This window comes from Equus caballus, chromosome 15 (genome assembly GCF_041296265.1).
Source record: "Equus caballus isolate H_3958 breed thoroughbred chromosome 15, TB-T2T, whole genome shotgun sequence".
NCBI lineage: Eukaryota > Metazoa > Chordata > Mammalia > Perissodactyla > Equidae > Equus > Equus caballus.
The window spans coordinates 73,999,533-74,016,741 of NC_091698.1; the positions used below are offsets into that span (position 1 = coordinate 73,999,533).

Genomic DNA, 17,209 nt, shown 5'->3' on the forward strand with positions numbered 1-17,209 from the left:
AACTTGAGTAAGTTTGTTGACATTTACCATCCACTATGAGGGCTGTGGTGATTTCACTGACCAAATGAAAGAGATCTGATTATAGAAGCATCTAGCATTTACTTCAAAACTTAGTAGTTATTTTAGGGAGACTAAGCCTGAAGCCAACTGTTTATCACATGCAGCCGAAGAAAATGCATTTAAATATCACTCTGTGAAGCATGACTTTTCATTTAGATGAAATGACTACTCTTTAAATTAACTTCGTGTATTTTCAATTCCAAGTTTTCTTATGTACATGAACAAAATGAAGCTGTAGCCAGTAATACGTTGGCTCCATTAGCAAAAGACCTTTGCAGAGTTAAGTGTTGCCAGTTTTGTATCAGTGTTGTCAGATGCTTCAAAAAGAAAATCAGTTAAGTCAATTCTACTACTGGTTTAGCTTTTCTCCCCACCAGTTCTTGGAAATTTAGGATGTTTTTTCTGTCAAAGATGAAACATCTTTCAGTATTGTGAATGCTCCTGTAAATGTGCTCAGCACTGCACATGTGTCTGTTTATGTTTTATTTGGTGGACCACAGCATCATGGTAAAAATTAACATTCTTATAAATAGAGAAACCTATGAAGCAGAAATGTACTTGGAATTTGACAGGGTACCCACATAATTCATAATTACCTCCAAACAAGCGTGATGTTCTGTAATTGAAACAGAAACTTAAATTATCAACATAACAGACTTTGAAACAATTTTAAAAATATACACAGAGTAACTGAACTGCAAACTATTTGTGATAAAGATGGTTGAATGCAAAAAATACTCAGCGTGACAGAACGCACTTTATTTGCTTGTACGTCATCAGTTGGGTTTAAAAATGTTTAAGCCTTTGAAGAATTACTTGTAAATCAGCCAAAGTGTCCTACAATTGTGCTATAAGCTTTTTATAAATAAACTAGTTGCCTAATCGTGGTTGCATCTTTTTCCAAAACCCATTGGAAATCCATAATCAAAGGATTCAACAAATGGAGTGCCAAATAACTTAAGTTTTTAAAATTTTTGATGAATTGCAGCTATTAAAAACAAAACTGGCAATAGGAGGATGTTATAATCTATCCCCAAAAACACTAAGGAAGAAATGAACAAATTAAAACAGTGAGAGCTCAGTAATGCACAAGATTTAATTCTGAAGTTCTGTAAATATACTTAGGATATCTTATGGGAAGAATCTTCTGATGGCTTTCTTTATTGTAATTGGATAAATATACATTCTAGTGTGGAATGGAATGAAGTTGAGAAGGGCTTCAATTTTGCAGCCTCTAAATTTGGTAAAACAAAGAAGAATAGAGACGAACTGTTTGAGTTTTGTGTTGTGAAAATGTTTGTCAGAGACACTGTGAATGGAGAAGCTGTGACCTGGAGGGCTGAAATATTTACTCTTCCCTGTGAAAGAAACAGAATTGAGAGCATCCTCCATTTAGCAGAATTTGCTCTGGGCTCTACTGTTACTTTAGCTCCTGTAGAGAAAGTGTTTTCTCAAATAAAAATATTATAGTCTACAGAGAAGTTCATTAACCATAAAAACAAAACTTTAAAGAATATTGCAGGCAATTTAGGAAAAAATTTAAAAGTCCACATTAAAAAAATACATTCTTCCAAAAAATTCCAGTGATGTCATGGGATTAGAGATGGATACATCCAAGAAACTGATCAGTATATGAATACAAGCTACAAGTAATTATTTCACTTGTTAGTTTTAAGGTTAAAATAATATTTTAAAAGTGTGGTTTTTTTAAAAGAAAAAAAAAACTCCAGTGTGCACAGATATATTAGTTTTAGGTCCACCATAATAATTAATTTGTTAGACAATATTTCAAAAAATATATAATTTTATTTCTGACGCCCTTGTTTTCAAAAATGTTCCTGTTTGGACTATAAATTAAATTGTGACAGGATCCAGATGCCAAACGACATTTAGCATATTTGAGATGAATTATGGACTTCTGGACTGAGATGACAGATTGAAACGTCACTGAAGGATTTGCATTCTCCTGCACTTAGTGAAATGAGAATCAGAATAGTAAAAATAAAAGGAAAAAAATTCACCAGCAGCAACCAAACAAGGAAAGGGCATAATCTAATGCAATAAACTTCAAAATCTGGCCCAGTGGAAAGAAGCAGAAAGTTATAGAGCAATAGCCAATAAAACTGTGGCTGTTTACAAGGCTGCTGAGGCCAAGTGTGACCCAAAAATACTGTGCCCGACCGAGGTGTCATTTTAGTACAGGGACAATTTCAAATAGAAAATAGTTCAGTACACATTTCACTAATAAGCCCTTTTGGCGGAAAAATTAATAAAATCCAGACATTTAAGAGATGAATCACCTGAGGAATGGAGAAAGCGAAGGCAGAGTGGCTGGTCGTGAGGCCTAAATCAACTTAAATATACAATAATTTTAAACCGCTATAGGGATTATTACAGTTACATGGCAGAGTGTGAATGTTATTAACCTGACAATGGAAAGAATGTTCAAACAGCAGAAAATACAAGGAAAGAAAATAGGAAGAAGGGTGTGCCCAATTTTATCAAAGTCCTCGATTTACTTAGTCTTTTGTCTAAATATATGCATAAAGAAGTATCCGGAAGGCCCTTAAAACCTATTGGAAGAAAATATCTTAGGGCCAGTATCCTGAGTTTTAAGCACTTCTCACCCATTTTTCTCCTGGAAGGAGGGAGAAATAGGCCAGCTCTTTTCAGACACACAAGTGTTTTAAAATTTTTCATGTTCTTGAATCATCCTGCAGAGATGTAAAAAAGAGATGATTCTTACTTGTTTGTTTTGAGCTACATTTCTATTTCAGAATTTTATCTCCTTGGTTGCAAGCAAACTCTTTGTTTACAGGCAGCTCAAAGCATTTAATAATTTAGAAGATTTTGCTGTGTAGTGAACTTACGGGTCAGGTGCTCTTGGCTTTAGGAGTTTCTGCGTCAGAAACTCTGGAGATGGGGCCAAGAATCGGTTTTTTACCAAGCCTTTCAGTTATTTCTGATACACACTAAATAGTAGGTTTGGGGGGTCAGGGAGGGCTGAGAATTTGCATTTGTAGTTCCCAGGTGATACTGATGCTGCTGGACTGGGGACCACACTTTGAGAACCGCTGCTAGAGGAAAGGAGGGTAAAGAGGCCCACCTGGAAGTAGTTGCCCTGCCTGGCTTTTGAGGAGCCGTGAGGAGGAAATGCTGTGTTCTCCAGGGCTTGTTTGAAGGATTCTGGCCCACTGGTCACCGCCTGGCCATCCTCTCCCTATACACATCAGAGAGGACAGTGCAAATAATAACCCCAACAATAGCTAGCAGTTAGTCAGTGCTCACTAGGTGCCAGGCACTGTTCTAAATGCTTTCCATAAATTACCTTACTGGTTAACTTCTGAGATAGATCCTCTTAATCTCATTTTACAGATAAGGAAATGAAGCAAGAACTTCTGAAAGTTCCACCGCTAGTAAGTGGCAGAGCCCAATGCAAGCTGTTTGACACAGAGCCTGCTCTCAGCCACATCAACAAAAGCTTAGATTATTCTATTGGAAGATGACGCTGTTCCGTTCTAGAACTCTTCTGAAAATTTATCTAGGTGAAGTCTACTCCTTCAACTTCTAAAATGATTTAAAGCAGTTTAGCAACTACAGCGTAGGAAAGTTGCAAATAAAAATAGACACTGGCCAGAAGAAGAAAAAAAATGTTACCAAACCTGTTGGACAGCTAATTTGTGTGTGTGTGTGTGTGTGTGTGTGTGTGTCTGTGTGTGTGTATGTGTATGAAGGCAAAAGACAGACTTGAGCTCCAACTCGAGTAAATTACACATAGTTCATCATGTGTGAAACATTTGATAACCATGATTGCCTTCCTTGTCTGTTCATTATCTTCAGTAGTTTTGCAAAAAGTATAGTTATGGTATTCAAATAGATGTGTCCTATATCAACGCCCTAAAATTAAGTTCGTGAAGTTAAAACGTGACTTGGAAAAAAAGAATTCCTGCCTAGCTCTAAAAGAATATCCTGTTACTTTTTTTTCTAACCTTCTCTTCCTTCTTCTACAAATTTCTGGTGAAGGTTAGCACTAGAAGAGATCTAGCAAGTGTTCATTAGACTTTCCCAGATAACAGGACTTATGTTTTGTTTTTAAATTTCCTGCCAACAAAAATTTATCTAGTATTTAGAATAGTAAAGATTATTTAAATTTTATTGCGTTTCTACAGAATTAGATGCTATTCAAAATCAAAATTGGGACACCTTCTACTTTGTGAATATCCAACTTAATTGAGATGAATGACGGGTGGAAGAAAAATAGGTAGAAAGTGACAGGTGTGCTCAGAAAATGTGAAAGTGAAGATGGGAGTATTATCTTATAATCTGATTTCTGAGAATGTAAAGATAAGAAAGAAATTTAGATTGTATTTAATTTTTTTTAGTGATAATCATTTTGTTGATTGTTTAACCTTTTCTCTAGTCCTGGGACTTAAGTAGATATTCTCAACCTTTTGGGTCCCCTTTAAAAATACAGTGAAAACTATGAAACAAATAGATCTACACATGCACCATTCATGTATAACTATGAATAGGGATATGAAAGTTATTCTGATTGGGTTAAAGATTTTTCTAGACAACTTAATATATTTCTTCTTGGATCTGGCAACTTTCTGTTCATGTAATATGTTTAGAGGATTGAATTTTCTGGTTACTTTAAAATTCTGCTTAATTTTTGTCATATTTTATCATACCTGAAAAGCTAATTTTCAAAGAACAAAATACGATAACTGTATCATTTATCTTTAGTGATTCCCAGAGCCTTTCAGGATCTTGTAATTCCTTAGAAATTTAATCTGCAAAAATAATCCTGTGTACTTCAGTTTTCTCATATTTTGGTTGTAAATATTTGAACTTTCTGTAATAGGATTCTCTGATTTCTCTATTTCAGAATTGCCATTTCCTTCAGAAAGTGTCGATATTATTATTTCTGACATTCCATTTGGGAAAAAGTTTAAGTTAGGAAAAGACATCAAAAGCATTCTACAAGAAATGGAAAGGTAAGTTGTTGAATTTATTTCCATAATTTTTTTAGCTATTGGGCGTTTAACCAAAATATATCATAGCTTTTCAGTTAAGATTAGATTGCATTTTAGTAATTTCCCGGAATTTTTTTGGCTTAATTTTCTAAGGTTTCAAATCAGAAGTTCATAATTGAAATAGTTAATCCATATCATCTTACACTCTTAAATTTTATTCAGAAAAAATACTAGCTTTTCATTTTGCCTGAAATTTGAATGTATGAAATAGTGACCTATATTTCAGTCGCTGAGCTGCGTAATTTACATATTTACTTCTAATCCTCACAAAACCCTGCCTCCTACATGTCAGTCCCCAACACTTTGCAGATAAGAAACTGGGACCCAGAAAGATTAACTTTTTCAAGATCCTGCAGCTGCCAAACAAGAGCACAGAATTCACATAAGGAACGCTCAGTAACACAGATGGACGTCTTCATTATTGACTGTGAAATGAAAATGCAGAAGTGTTTTCATATTATGACTTTCTTAGGTCGACCTCAGGGAATATAATTCAGTGAAAGTATTTCTTTGAGAGGTTCAGTGAGGCCTGGATCTGTATTTTTGTGATCGTTTAAGTTGATAAAGGAGAGAACTTAGAATAACGTAGAGGAACAATGGGGATGAATAAGAGGTCAATTCATATTAAATTGTCTCAGCTGGGCATTTGATAGAGCAGGACAACATAAATGTTCAACAGCCTGGATATAAATAGTGTGCCAGCAAATGAAAAAGTGAGCCATGTGCTTTGGATGGGGAAAATTCAGTGTCACTGCTGACATGCTGTAAGGAAAATTAGAGATTGACATGAAGCCTAAGCTTCACTAGGAGCCGCCTCACCTCCATCTGGCGAGCTCAGTCCTCCAGGCTTCTTTATGGGTTATCTTATTTCTAAGCAGCTGCCCCTGTTACACAGTGACGTAACTCTTGGTGTGTTACCTGGATCTCTCTTTCTGGGCAGCATCTGTAATTCAGATGTTCCCTGAGTTCCTGTACTCCCTCCTGCCTGACAACACATTCCCCTCAAGCAGATTTTACAACTCTGACTTCATATTAAGATCATTGTAGGAGCTTTCAAGAAACACCGATGTCTGTTCTCCACCCCTGCCCTCCGAGGCTCTGATTTAATTGGTCTGGGGTAGAACCTGGGCGTCGGCATCTCTTAACTGCTCCCAAGGTGATTCCGTTGTGCAGCCAGGGTTAATAAGCACAGCCTTTGCACCTAGCGAGGTAATTCGCCAGCTCTACACATGGTGAGATACTAATTGTGTGAGCAGTGACTTACACTTAAGCTGGAACTTGCCAGAGATAATGGCTCACCCTAACTGAGGATCTAACGCTGCGTATTTGAGACATCACCACAGTCAGTGGAGGGCAGTATTGTGATGAGACAGCCCTTCCAGCGCTAGCCTGACTTTCTCTAGGCTGGTTTTGCTTTTTGTTCTAGGTAATTGAAAATGAGGCAGTAATAGATATGACTGCCCTCACATTGTGGCAGTAAATTTAAATGTTTACCTGAGAATCAGGAAGATAGTCAAGATTTCCTACATAATTCAAGTGCCTCAGTAGGATCAATTGAAAATGTACATATTTGGACATAAGGAGCTTCTCCTGTGACCAAGCTTCTTTGCCACCTGCCCGCAGCCTTTATGGTGTGACTCGTGACTTGTCATGGTTGGGGTTTTCTGCAGGCGCTGTAGCATAATCAGCACTGCAGAGTGCAGGCTTCAGAGCCAGAGCACCTGGCTGCTAGTCTGGGTTCTGTTCCCTAGCACTTCTTCAGTCAGAGGCCAAACGCCTAACCACTGTGCCTCCTCTTTAAATAACAGTAGCTACTCATAGCATTGTTCTGAAGAGTCAGTGGATTTAAAGCTCTGTGAACAGTGCTCGGCCTCTAGAAAGTGCTCAGGAACTGTTAGCTCTTACCTGGTGTTTGAGTGTCAACTTCAGATCCTTTTGGGAAGTGGGTGGGATATATATATATATAAATATATCTATGTACGAATAACTTTTCTCCCGATAGTTTATGAATAAAGACTGTACATAGAAGATGGAAGGAAGGGGAATTGTGTTAATAAAAATAAGAGAAAATACAAGAGGTCAGTCAACCTGTTCTTAACAGGCAATGAAAATAGTTGGTCCTGTATGTAATACAGAACTGGATTCTTCAAGAAAGAATATGCAGTCAGAATTAAAGATTGTCAGACACATGATTGCTCTGGTGGCACGAGCTGGGCAGTCTCAGCTCAATTATTGCCTCCTTTAATTTATTTCAGCAATAACCATGTCATGAGGACAGAGCATTGTGAGGAATTCAGAGAAGTATAATATTTGAGCTTTGCTCTCAAATATAACCATGTAAAACATGTGAGCAAAATTAGAAATTCAGCCTGCTCAGTTTGAAGGAAGAGTCACTGCGTGCCCAAGAGGCTTGAGATGGATTCATGGAAGAAGCAAGATTTCAGTGAAATTTAGGAATTTGAAAGGAATAAAAAAGGAGACCACACCCTGTTTTATACAGACGTTCAATAAGTTTTTCTTAAGTAAACACTTCAAAAGGCACATTCAAGGAACATGGATACACCAGACTGCTTGGAACAGAGATTGGTCGTAGAAGGTTAAGGCCTGATGTGTTCCAAGGCCGAATGACTTGTAACTCTTTGTATCACCTAGCCCTTGTCTTGCAGGTTTACTTGCAAAAGAGAAATCTCTTTTACGTTAATTGACACAGAGCTTCCCCAACTTACTGACGACAGAATTTTTTTTTTTTACAAAAAGTAATATCTCATACTACACTAGTATTCAGAGGAATACAATTTGGGAAATGTTTTTTTTATAATTGCTCAGTAGCTCTCTTAGTAAGAAATTATGTGTATATGAACATGGAAAGATGCCTAGAAAGACATTTATCAAAAATATTCACCTCTGAATAGCAGGATTCCAAGTGATTTTTACTTTCTTATTTTCTCCATCATTTACGATTTGCAATAAGTAAATTGGTAAATGTCCTGCTATGCATCGTTTCATCTACATATATACGAATAGATACATGTTTTTAATTTTACATAAATAAGATCATCCTTAATTTATTGTACTGTAACCTGCTTTTTTCACTCAACGATATGTCCTGAATCTCCTTTCTGATAAGTTGTTATGATGTGCATTATAGTTTTCAGTAGTCGCCAGGGTATTACGTTCTGTGTGTATACCATTGTGTAACCAGTACCTATGGAGGAGCATTTAGATAATCCCAAGTTTTTCATTTTAATAAAGAACAATGCTCCGAGCATCAGTTTTCAAACTTACTATATGACCAGGTTACTTAAAACCACCATGCCTCAGTTTCTTCATCTGCAAAATGGTGATGCCAACAGGACATACTTGAAAGGATAATTCTGAGGATTATATGGTATGTAATAGAAAGCATTTAAAACAGTGCCTGGCATATAATAAGTGCTCGAAAAATATTAGTGTCATCACCATTGTTGTCACTATCATTCTACTACTTCTACTGTTATGTCTTCTTAGGGTAATTTCCTGCAAGTGAGATTGCTGGGTCAAAGGTTATGCACATTTCATATTTTCGATATGTTATTGCTAAACTACTGTCTCAAAAAAGTTACATCAGTTCCATCTCAGGAGTGCTCATTTTCTCATAGTCTTGCCATCCTGAGTATGACAGTCTTTTTGTTTTTAATAGGGCAGGTAAAAAGTTATATCTCATTTATTATTTTGTGTATGTCTTCTTTTATATGTTTAGAGATATTTCTTGTTTCTGTCCGATGGTACACAGCCACATCTGTCCTCATCCCAAACCCTCCTCTCTCAGTAGAAGAGGTTTCTCTCCTCTCACCAGGATTTATGCTCTGAGTTCCTACCTCCTCAAAGATCGTACTCTGCCCCTTCTCCTTCTTATCTTCAAACTATGCATCTCCTGGTTCTTTCCAGATTCAGTCTTCCTTCCCCAGACACTTTTGGAGGTCTTCGTATAACACACACCGTACTAGGCACTGGAGATAGAGCTGTGACTAGGACAAGGCCCCTGCCCGTGTAGGGCTTGCATTCCAGCCTGGGAAGACAGATGGTTAATACATAAACAGGATGATTTCAGATCATGAGTGATACCATGAAAGAAATCCAACAGGATATTTGGCTAGAGAGTGACTGAGAGAGAAGCAGTGGCTGCCTTAGATAGTCAGGGAAGGCCTCTCCAAGGACGTGATGTTTGAACTCTGGGATGTGAGTGAGGAGAAGGCACTCAGAGGATGAGTGTTAAGCGCAGAGTGAACAGCGAGGCCGGCCGTCTAAGACAAGGAGCAGCTTGCTGAGTTCCAGCAGCTGAGGGAGGGTCAGTGTGTTCAGACCATAGTGAGCAAAGGAGAGCAAGCAGGCAGCGCGTTGCGAAAGGTGGGTGACTCAGGTCACGGAGGAGTTTATATTTATTTGAAGTCTAACGGAAGAGAGGAATTTACATTTGTCTCCTAGGTGGAAAGTGGGAAGGGAGAGTGGGAGGAGCGACGGAATGGAAAGGAGACCTGTCGGGAGATGCCGAGATGGTGCAGGCAGGATATGAGGATGGAATGAAGTGATGTAGTTTGGAGACAGACTTGTCTAGATTTGCTGCTTGTTTCAATGGGGGGAAGCTACTCAACATCCTGACATCTTCGCTGGGCGTTGGGGAGAACTCTTGGTCCTCTAGCTCTCGTCCTGTTTCCTTACCTGTACAACCGAAATTCTTCAAAGAATAGTCTACACTTGACGTCTCTGCTTCCTACCTTCCAGTCCCCCCTTGATTCGAGCAGACCAGCATTTGCTGCTCCCTTAACTAAGATTGCTGTCCCCAGGTTCACTAATGACTTCTTATCATCTTAATCACTTGTTCGTCCTGTAGCATTTGACACTTGAGACGATTCGCTTCTTGAAACTATTCCTTTGGCTTCCATGACGTCATTGTTGTCCAGATTTTCTCTCAGGATGTGTTTCATGGGCTCCTCCTCCTCCGTCCTTCCTTAAGTGTTAAGTCTCTGTTCCTTGGCCCTTTTTCTCTTCTCACTCCATGCTGCCACCGCAGATGATGTCATCCACCATTATGGCTCTGTCTACCATTTACTATTGAAAACTCCGAAATCTCTACCTCACGCCTGGTCTTTCTCGTTACCTCCAGGCTGTGTATCCAGCTGTCTGTTGGAATCCACACTGCTGTGTTCCTTAGGCACCTCCGCACGTTCCAAACAGAACTCTTTTCCTCCCACCACCCTCTGATTCACCCTGGTGCTGAAGTACTTTCAGTGCCTCCCCCTCTTCTCGTCTTCCTGTCTGCTGCTTTCTCTGCTCCAGCTCCCTCCCTTGCTCCAGCCCCTAGCTCCCACTTGGCCTGGCTCACTCCTGCTTGTCCTTAATGCACACGGTAGGTGATCTCATCCTCCAGGGATTTTCTCCACTGCCTTGTGCCTGGCTTTGGGACCCCCCCTAATGTGTTCCCACGGCGCTTGCCACACTCTTTAACTCTTTTTTCCTCTCTCTCCCTCTGTTCAGTAATCTCTTTAGCACTCGGAGGACAGTATGTCGTTTGTCACCTTTTCCACGTGGGTGCTGTACAGACTTTGGTCAAATGATTAAGTAAATGAATTCAAGAAGCTGACATTTCAAGGTTTCCCTTCATTTTCTCATCTTTCCTTCTGCCATTCTTTTGTTCATATCTTCGCTCCTTCCTGGTGACTTTCTTCTGCCATCATCCTACTGCCATTAATATATGCTGATCCTTTAGGATTCTTCCGTTTGCCTTTTCCTGTGTACAATCATTAAAATGTGACTACAAATTATTTTGAGGCTTGCCTTTTAAGTAGAGTAAAAATAGATAATTACAGCAGATTTGTACTAGTGATTCCATAATTACTATAATAAATATGCATTATGGAAGATACCACCTAATTATCAAAATCCTTGTATTTAAATAGACAAAATTAAATTTCTAATTAAAAACACCAAATATTTTAAATAAAGTGGGATTGTTTGTTGTCCAAAAAGAAAGAAATACTCATACCAATTATCATTTTTTGTCACAGAGTGCTTCACGTTGGCGGGACCGTTGTGCTCTTGCTCAGCGAAGATCACCACAGGCGCCTTAAAGACTGTGAAGAGAGCAGCAGCCCTTCGAGATCCCAGGGCAGCCACACAGGTGAACCAGGAAGTGAAAAGTGTTTGAATCCTGAAGAAAAACCTGGCATGTCAGAGACAGCGACATCTTCATTCGAAGCCAGTCACCAGGGATGCTTAGACCAAATGCCACCGTTTGGTTCTTTAGTGCCAGTAGAATGCTACAGCGTTAGCCTTGGAAAAACAGGTGCATGCATCTGTAAATATAAGAAGTCACACTCCTCTGGACTAGCGCAAGCTAGGCCAGGTTCAAGTCCTTGTGCGTCAGCTGGACGGCAATAGAAGCTGGTTGTCTCAAGCGTCTTGATCGTGCCACAGAGTTCCAGTAAACAGAGTCCACTGAAGGCTGGAGTTGGGACAAAGGCTCTCAGTCAGAGTTTCTGGTTTAGACTCTAAAGGGCTTCATGTTTCTGACAAAGAACAATGAATCAATACTTAAAGTTCTCTTCAACTTTGTATTCTGTCAAAATGTAAAAAGTTCTGCTCTGGCTGCACTGTTTCTGAGCAGAAGCTTCAATTTCAAAACAGATGTTCTCAGAGGTTCGCATAAAGTGAATTGTAATCATCACAACGTGGGTATCACTATTTTAACTATCAGCTTTTCAAAATGTAGAAACTTTTATATGTTACTTCTTCGGATATTAAACTTGACTTTTTGAACCTGTAATTTTCTCCTCCATTGGAAAGAAATTACTTTTTATTTGCAGTACAGTTTGTGCATCCCACATTATGCAAAACAACAATGGGAATAATAACAATATGAATTAAGCCAGTATCCTCCAACATGATGGAAAATAAAGTTTGCTTTTTTCTAAAAGCTTTAATGAATTTTCACTCAGGCTTATTTAAATTAAATGCATTCCTTGTGTTCACTGCTTGAGAAGAAGCAACAGGAAGTTGAAGAAAATACGATTTCATTTTTTTCAGTAGCCTAATGTAGTGGCTTAGCTTTTGGCTACTTTAGTACGATTTGAACAATCTTTCCATATTTGGGAAATTTCTCACCTTGTGAATCCCACCTCTCTGAAGTAGAAGCAGAAAACTTGTTTTCCAGCTAGGGTGTGGCATGTACCCGAGGCCCAGTATCAAGGTCCACTGGTCAGAGTGGGGCTAGTGGGGCACAGGTGATAAGTGGAATTTTTACCTGAGAGCACCTCACAGTAAGCCCGGTGGGACCTGGGCCTACTACATAGTCAAACAACAAATATTTACTGGGTACCTACTATCTGCGAAGGCACTGTTCTCGGCCCGTGAAGCACATCAGCGAACCAAACAAAGATCCCTAACCCTTAGAACTTAAACGCTCTAGTGGAGGAGACAGATAAGAAATAGTAGACATAATAAGTAATTGATGAGTTAGGAGGTGATAAGTGTTGGGGGGTAAGGCAGCATAAAATGATGGGGAGTACAGGAGGATGGGGGGCGGGTCTCCCTGAGAATGTGAAATTTGAGCAGATATTTAAAGGACATCGAATAGTGTTCCAGGCAGATGGAAGAGCCAGTTGCAAAGGCCCTGAGGCAAGAGAGTGCCTGATGTGTTTGAGGAAGAGCAGAGAGGCAGATGTGGCTGGAGTAGAGTGAGCGAGGGGGAGAATGAGAGGTTAAAGAGTGGCAGGTTAGATCATACAGGCCTTGATGACTAATATGAGGACTTTGACTTTTACTCAAAACCCCTAGAGAGTTTTGAACAGGTGGCACTTCTAACATTTTACAGAATCACTGTGACTGCTGTATTGTGAATCCATTATAGGGAGGCAAAGGTGGAAGCAGAGAGAGCAGTTGGGAGATTTTGCAGTTATCTAGGCAAGAGAAAATGGTAGCTTGTCCCAGGGCGGTAGCAGTAGAGGAGGTAAGAGGCAGCTGGATTCTGGATATACTTTTAAAGTAGAACCAGCAGGATCTGCTGATGTCTTTGATGAGTGGTGTGATAACGGAGAGAAGGCAGGAATGACTACAAAATTTTTGGCCAAGCACTTGGAACAGTGGAGTTTCCGTCAACTGATGGGGAAAGGCTGCAGGAGGGGCAGGTGGGGTGGGAGATAGCAGAAGTTCAGTTTTAGACTTGCTAATTTTGAAATGTGCAGTATACATCCAAGAGCTGTTGAGCAGGCAATTGAATATGAGTCTACAGTTGAAGAAGGTGGTCTGCTCTGGAGATAGAAATTTGGGAATTTTCAGCATGTAGGTGCCATGAAACTGTGATCCTTTGGGATCACCAAAGGACTGAATGTAGGAGAGAAAGGAAGAGGAGCAGGACTGAGCCCTGGGTTCCTCAACACTGAGAGGTCAGGAGAAGAGGAATCCTCAAGGGAGACTGAGAAGGAGCTAACAGGGAGGCAGGAGGAAACCCTCGAGTGGTCTGCCGGAAGGCAGATGAACAAAGGGTATGGAGGAGGGAGTGGGCAACTGTTAAATGCTGCTGACCGGCCAAGTGAGATAAAGACTGGAGATTGAGTTTTGGCCTTGGCCATGAGGTCATCAGTGACCCTGATAATGGAGTTTTGGTGGGGTGGAGAAGGAGCAAAACCAGACTGGATTGGGCTAAAGAGAAAACAGGAAACGAGCTGGAGGTACTGAGTATAGACAACTCTTTCAACTAGTTTTGCTGAAAAGGGAGCAAAGAATGGAGGTAGTAGGTTGGTAGGGGATGTGGAATTGAGACAATGAATTTTTTTTAAGATAGGAGAAGTAGCAGCATGTTTTTATGTTGAAGAGAATGTTCCAGGAAAGGCAAAAAACGGTTGAGGTGTAGGGAAAAGGGGATAAATGCTGGAGCAGTGTCCTTGAATGAGGGGATGGAATGCAGTCCACACGTGGAGGACTTAGCTTTAGATAAGAGCATGAAGAGTTTCTCCATGGTTACGAGTGGGAAGGCAGCAAACAAGCATTTCTGCAATAACATGATAAATGTGCCCCTGGAAATTGTGTCATTCTCAAATTCATGCACTAAAAATAACACAATTTATGGAAAAATTAGGTTTGGGGCAGATCATTCCAAACCTATCCAACTTTGCAACCCATGCACTAACAAAAACAACATAGTTCAAAAAGTGTATTCCTAATAAATAAATACATCAGTAAGTTAAGGATTTCACCTTTCCAGAAAAAGGGCAAAGACAGCTTGATAGAATTTGGTAGAAGGAAGGGTAGAAGCTACTGAGTTACACAACAAGGACTTGCAAGACAGAACCTGCGGTCAAACTGGACCCAAGGAGAAGGTGCAGTGACCGGACATCCTGTGAAGAGCCTGATTCTCCTGTAGCTTGCTCAGTCCGCTCATTCCATTGGTGTCCTTCACATTCAGCTGCTCTTATCTAGTGGCACAAAATATTAATGTGCTGGGGGGGAAAGAAATCACTTACAAACCGACCTGATTTCCACATTATAGTGACATCATCCCCCTACTTAGCCATATTTGAGTGAATGCCCATTACAGAAACATGCATTGTCGGAGAACAGACTGTAAGTGGGAGCAGATGCTGGAAGGTGGGCGGATGTGGTGATGGTAGACTGTGCAAGTTGTCTTCTGACTGCTTCAGTTTTCTCAGTGAAAAACTATGTGGTAATCTCCCCAGTTCCTGAGTCGATAGTTGGAATAGCTACCCTCAGCAATTGCAGAATCCCCACAATGGCTTTCAGACCCATGGAGTAGGGGTGTTTATGACTGGAGGGCCAAGGTCACATACTCCTTAGGTTCCCCCTTCCTACCAAAATGGCCAAACAAAAGCACTATCATATCTTTGTAAGAACTGCAGCTCTTAGAAGCCCCTGCAGCCACCAAGGAGAAAGAGGCCCAGATGCTTGATGGAATTCTTTGGCATCTGAAGGCAACCCACGTCACCTTTGGGTTTGCTGCTCTGATGGAGCCCTGGGTAAGAGAGGGCTCTCCAACTGGCCCACTGTAAGCAGTAAGCACTGTAAGCAGTTCTGCATTTGTGCCCTTATGACCCAGGAGATCTAATGGGCTCAGAGTGTCTGTGGCCAACCTGGATGCAGCATGCAGCCCACAGAAAGTCCTAATAGCGGGAATACAGCTGCAGCCTCTTAGCTTTTGGAGCAAAGCCAAGCTCTCATGCAAGTAATTATTCTCCTTTTAGAGAGAAACTCTTGGGGGCCGGCCCCATGGCCAAGTGGTTAAGTTCAGCACCCCAGGGTTTCACTGGTTCGGATCCTGGGCGTCCCGCATAGCACAACCAGAGAAACTCACAACTAGAATATACAACTACGTACTGGGGGGCTTGGGGGAGAAGAAAAAGGGGGGAAAAAACAAAAACTCTTGGCTTGCTATTGAGGGCCTGGCCAGAGAACACTAGGTGACCATGTGACCTAACCGCCCATCTTGAACTGGGAGTGATTTGATCACCCAGGCCAAAAGTTCAGTGGGCCCAGCCCAGCAGCACACCCTCATTAGGCGGAGTGGTAGATATTAGCACTGTGCGCCACGTGGCTGGCGATCCTCATGAGCTGCAGGAGCAGTCAGTATCTCATCTTGTCGAGTGCCTCCTGCCTGCCACGCTGCTGGCCTCCCTCACGACCATGGTCCCCTGGGGAATTCCCAAAGAGCAGCTGGCCAAGGAAAAAAATCATATCTGGTTTACAGATGGCTCTGCAAGTTTTGCTGGCACCTGCTAGAACTTAACTGCTGGGCTATTTCAGCCCCGCCTGGAGCTGAGGGACAGTGGGGAAAGGAAATCCTCCCAGGGAGCAGAACTTGAAGTGATCCACATTGTACACTTTGCCTGGAGGGAGAGGTGGCCTAAGAGGCCGATGCTCACTGTGTTGTGGGCAGTGGCTACCAGGTTTAAAGGACGATCAGCAACTTGAAAGGAGGCCTGGGGAAGAGCAATGTGGATGGACATCTCAAAACAGGCCCGATGTGGGAGAAGGTGTCCCGCTAACATGATCAAGAGTTCCCACTGTGGAGAAGCTTCTAAGTATGCCGGTGGATGATTGCCTGACCTGCGCCCTGTAGATGTCAGTCTTCCCCTTTACCCAGCCACCCTTGCTCAATGGCCTCATGAACAAAGTGGCCATAGTTTGAGGGCTCGAGATAATCCATTGGCCCAACAAGGACTTCTCCTCACCAAGGCTGATGTGCCTATTGCCACTGCTGATTAATTTTCAGCAGCAGTGACCAACCCTGAGACTTGTTATAATACCACATCCAGGAAGAGAATGGTAGAAGAGACCCTTCCCTTGTGGAGAGGGCAATAATTCGTATCACTGGAATAACTGCTCATTCTGGATTTGGACTCTCCGGGCCAGCACCGCCTTTCGTGGACTTAGCAAATTGCCTTATTCACTTGCATTTATTTCCATGCAACAGTGCTTTTCAGCAGAGTTCAGTTACAGTGATGTGAGTGAGACAACAGACCTAGGCTCAAAGGATTTCTAGTCTTACCATGTACCCCATCACCTGAAACAGAAGGCGTTATGGCATAGTGGAGCAGCCTATTGACCACTCAATTATTGTGCCAGCAGAGGGAGAATTCCTTGAAAGGGTGAGATGTCTCCCTACGGGATGCTGTGTGCGTTATGAAGCAGCAACCAATAGATGGCGCTCTTGCTCCCAAAGTCAGAATAAAGGGACTAATGTGAAAGTGGGAGGGATACCCGTTACCACATCACGTCTAATTAAGCAGGCACCATAATGGAACCCACTTTCTGGAAGGGTGGCAACAGAAGCATCTGGCCTCAGGGGTCAGCAGGGACAGAGGGCAGCATTCACGGTCCAACGTCTATGGTGCAAGCTGCAGTGTGGGTGCCTAGCAGAGGCTGCAATGGGTCATTGTGGCAACAATCCCGTCATGTGGTTTGGATGGTGTTCCTAGCAAATAGCCACCCAGGCTAATTTTCTGACCCTCTTGAACACTTTAATATATTTTTTAATAAACTCTTTTTCTGCTAAACAACGTAGCAGTATAATTTAGTTCAAGAAATACTATTCTCATGTGCCACACTCTGTGCCACATTTGGCA

General features: G+C 41.3%; 1 protein-coding gene across 2 annotated transcripts in view; it reads left to right on the forward strand.

The window, feature by feature from the left end:
* The window catches only part of THUMPD2 (THUMP domain containing 2), a 43,792-nt gene extending 31,737 nt beyond the window's left edge, over positions 1-12,055 (forward strand). For both annotated transcript variants that reach the window (XM_023619175.2, XM_070235538.1), the window contains exons 9-10: positions 4,949-5,057; positions 11,141-12,055. In XM_023619175.2, the coding sequence (XP_023474943.1) occupies positions 4,949-5,057; positions 11,141-11,513 (482 nt within the window). In that variant the 3' untranslated portion in view covers positions 11,514-12,055. The remainder of the gene's footprint in view (positions 1-4,948; positions 5,058-11,140) is intronic.
* Positions 12,056-17,209: the final 5,154 nt, after the last annotated feature.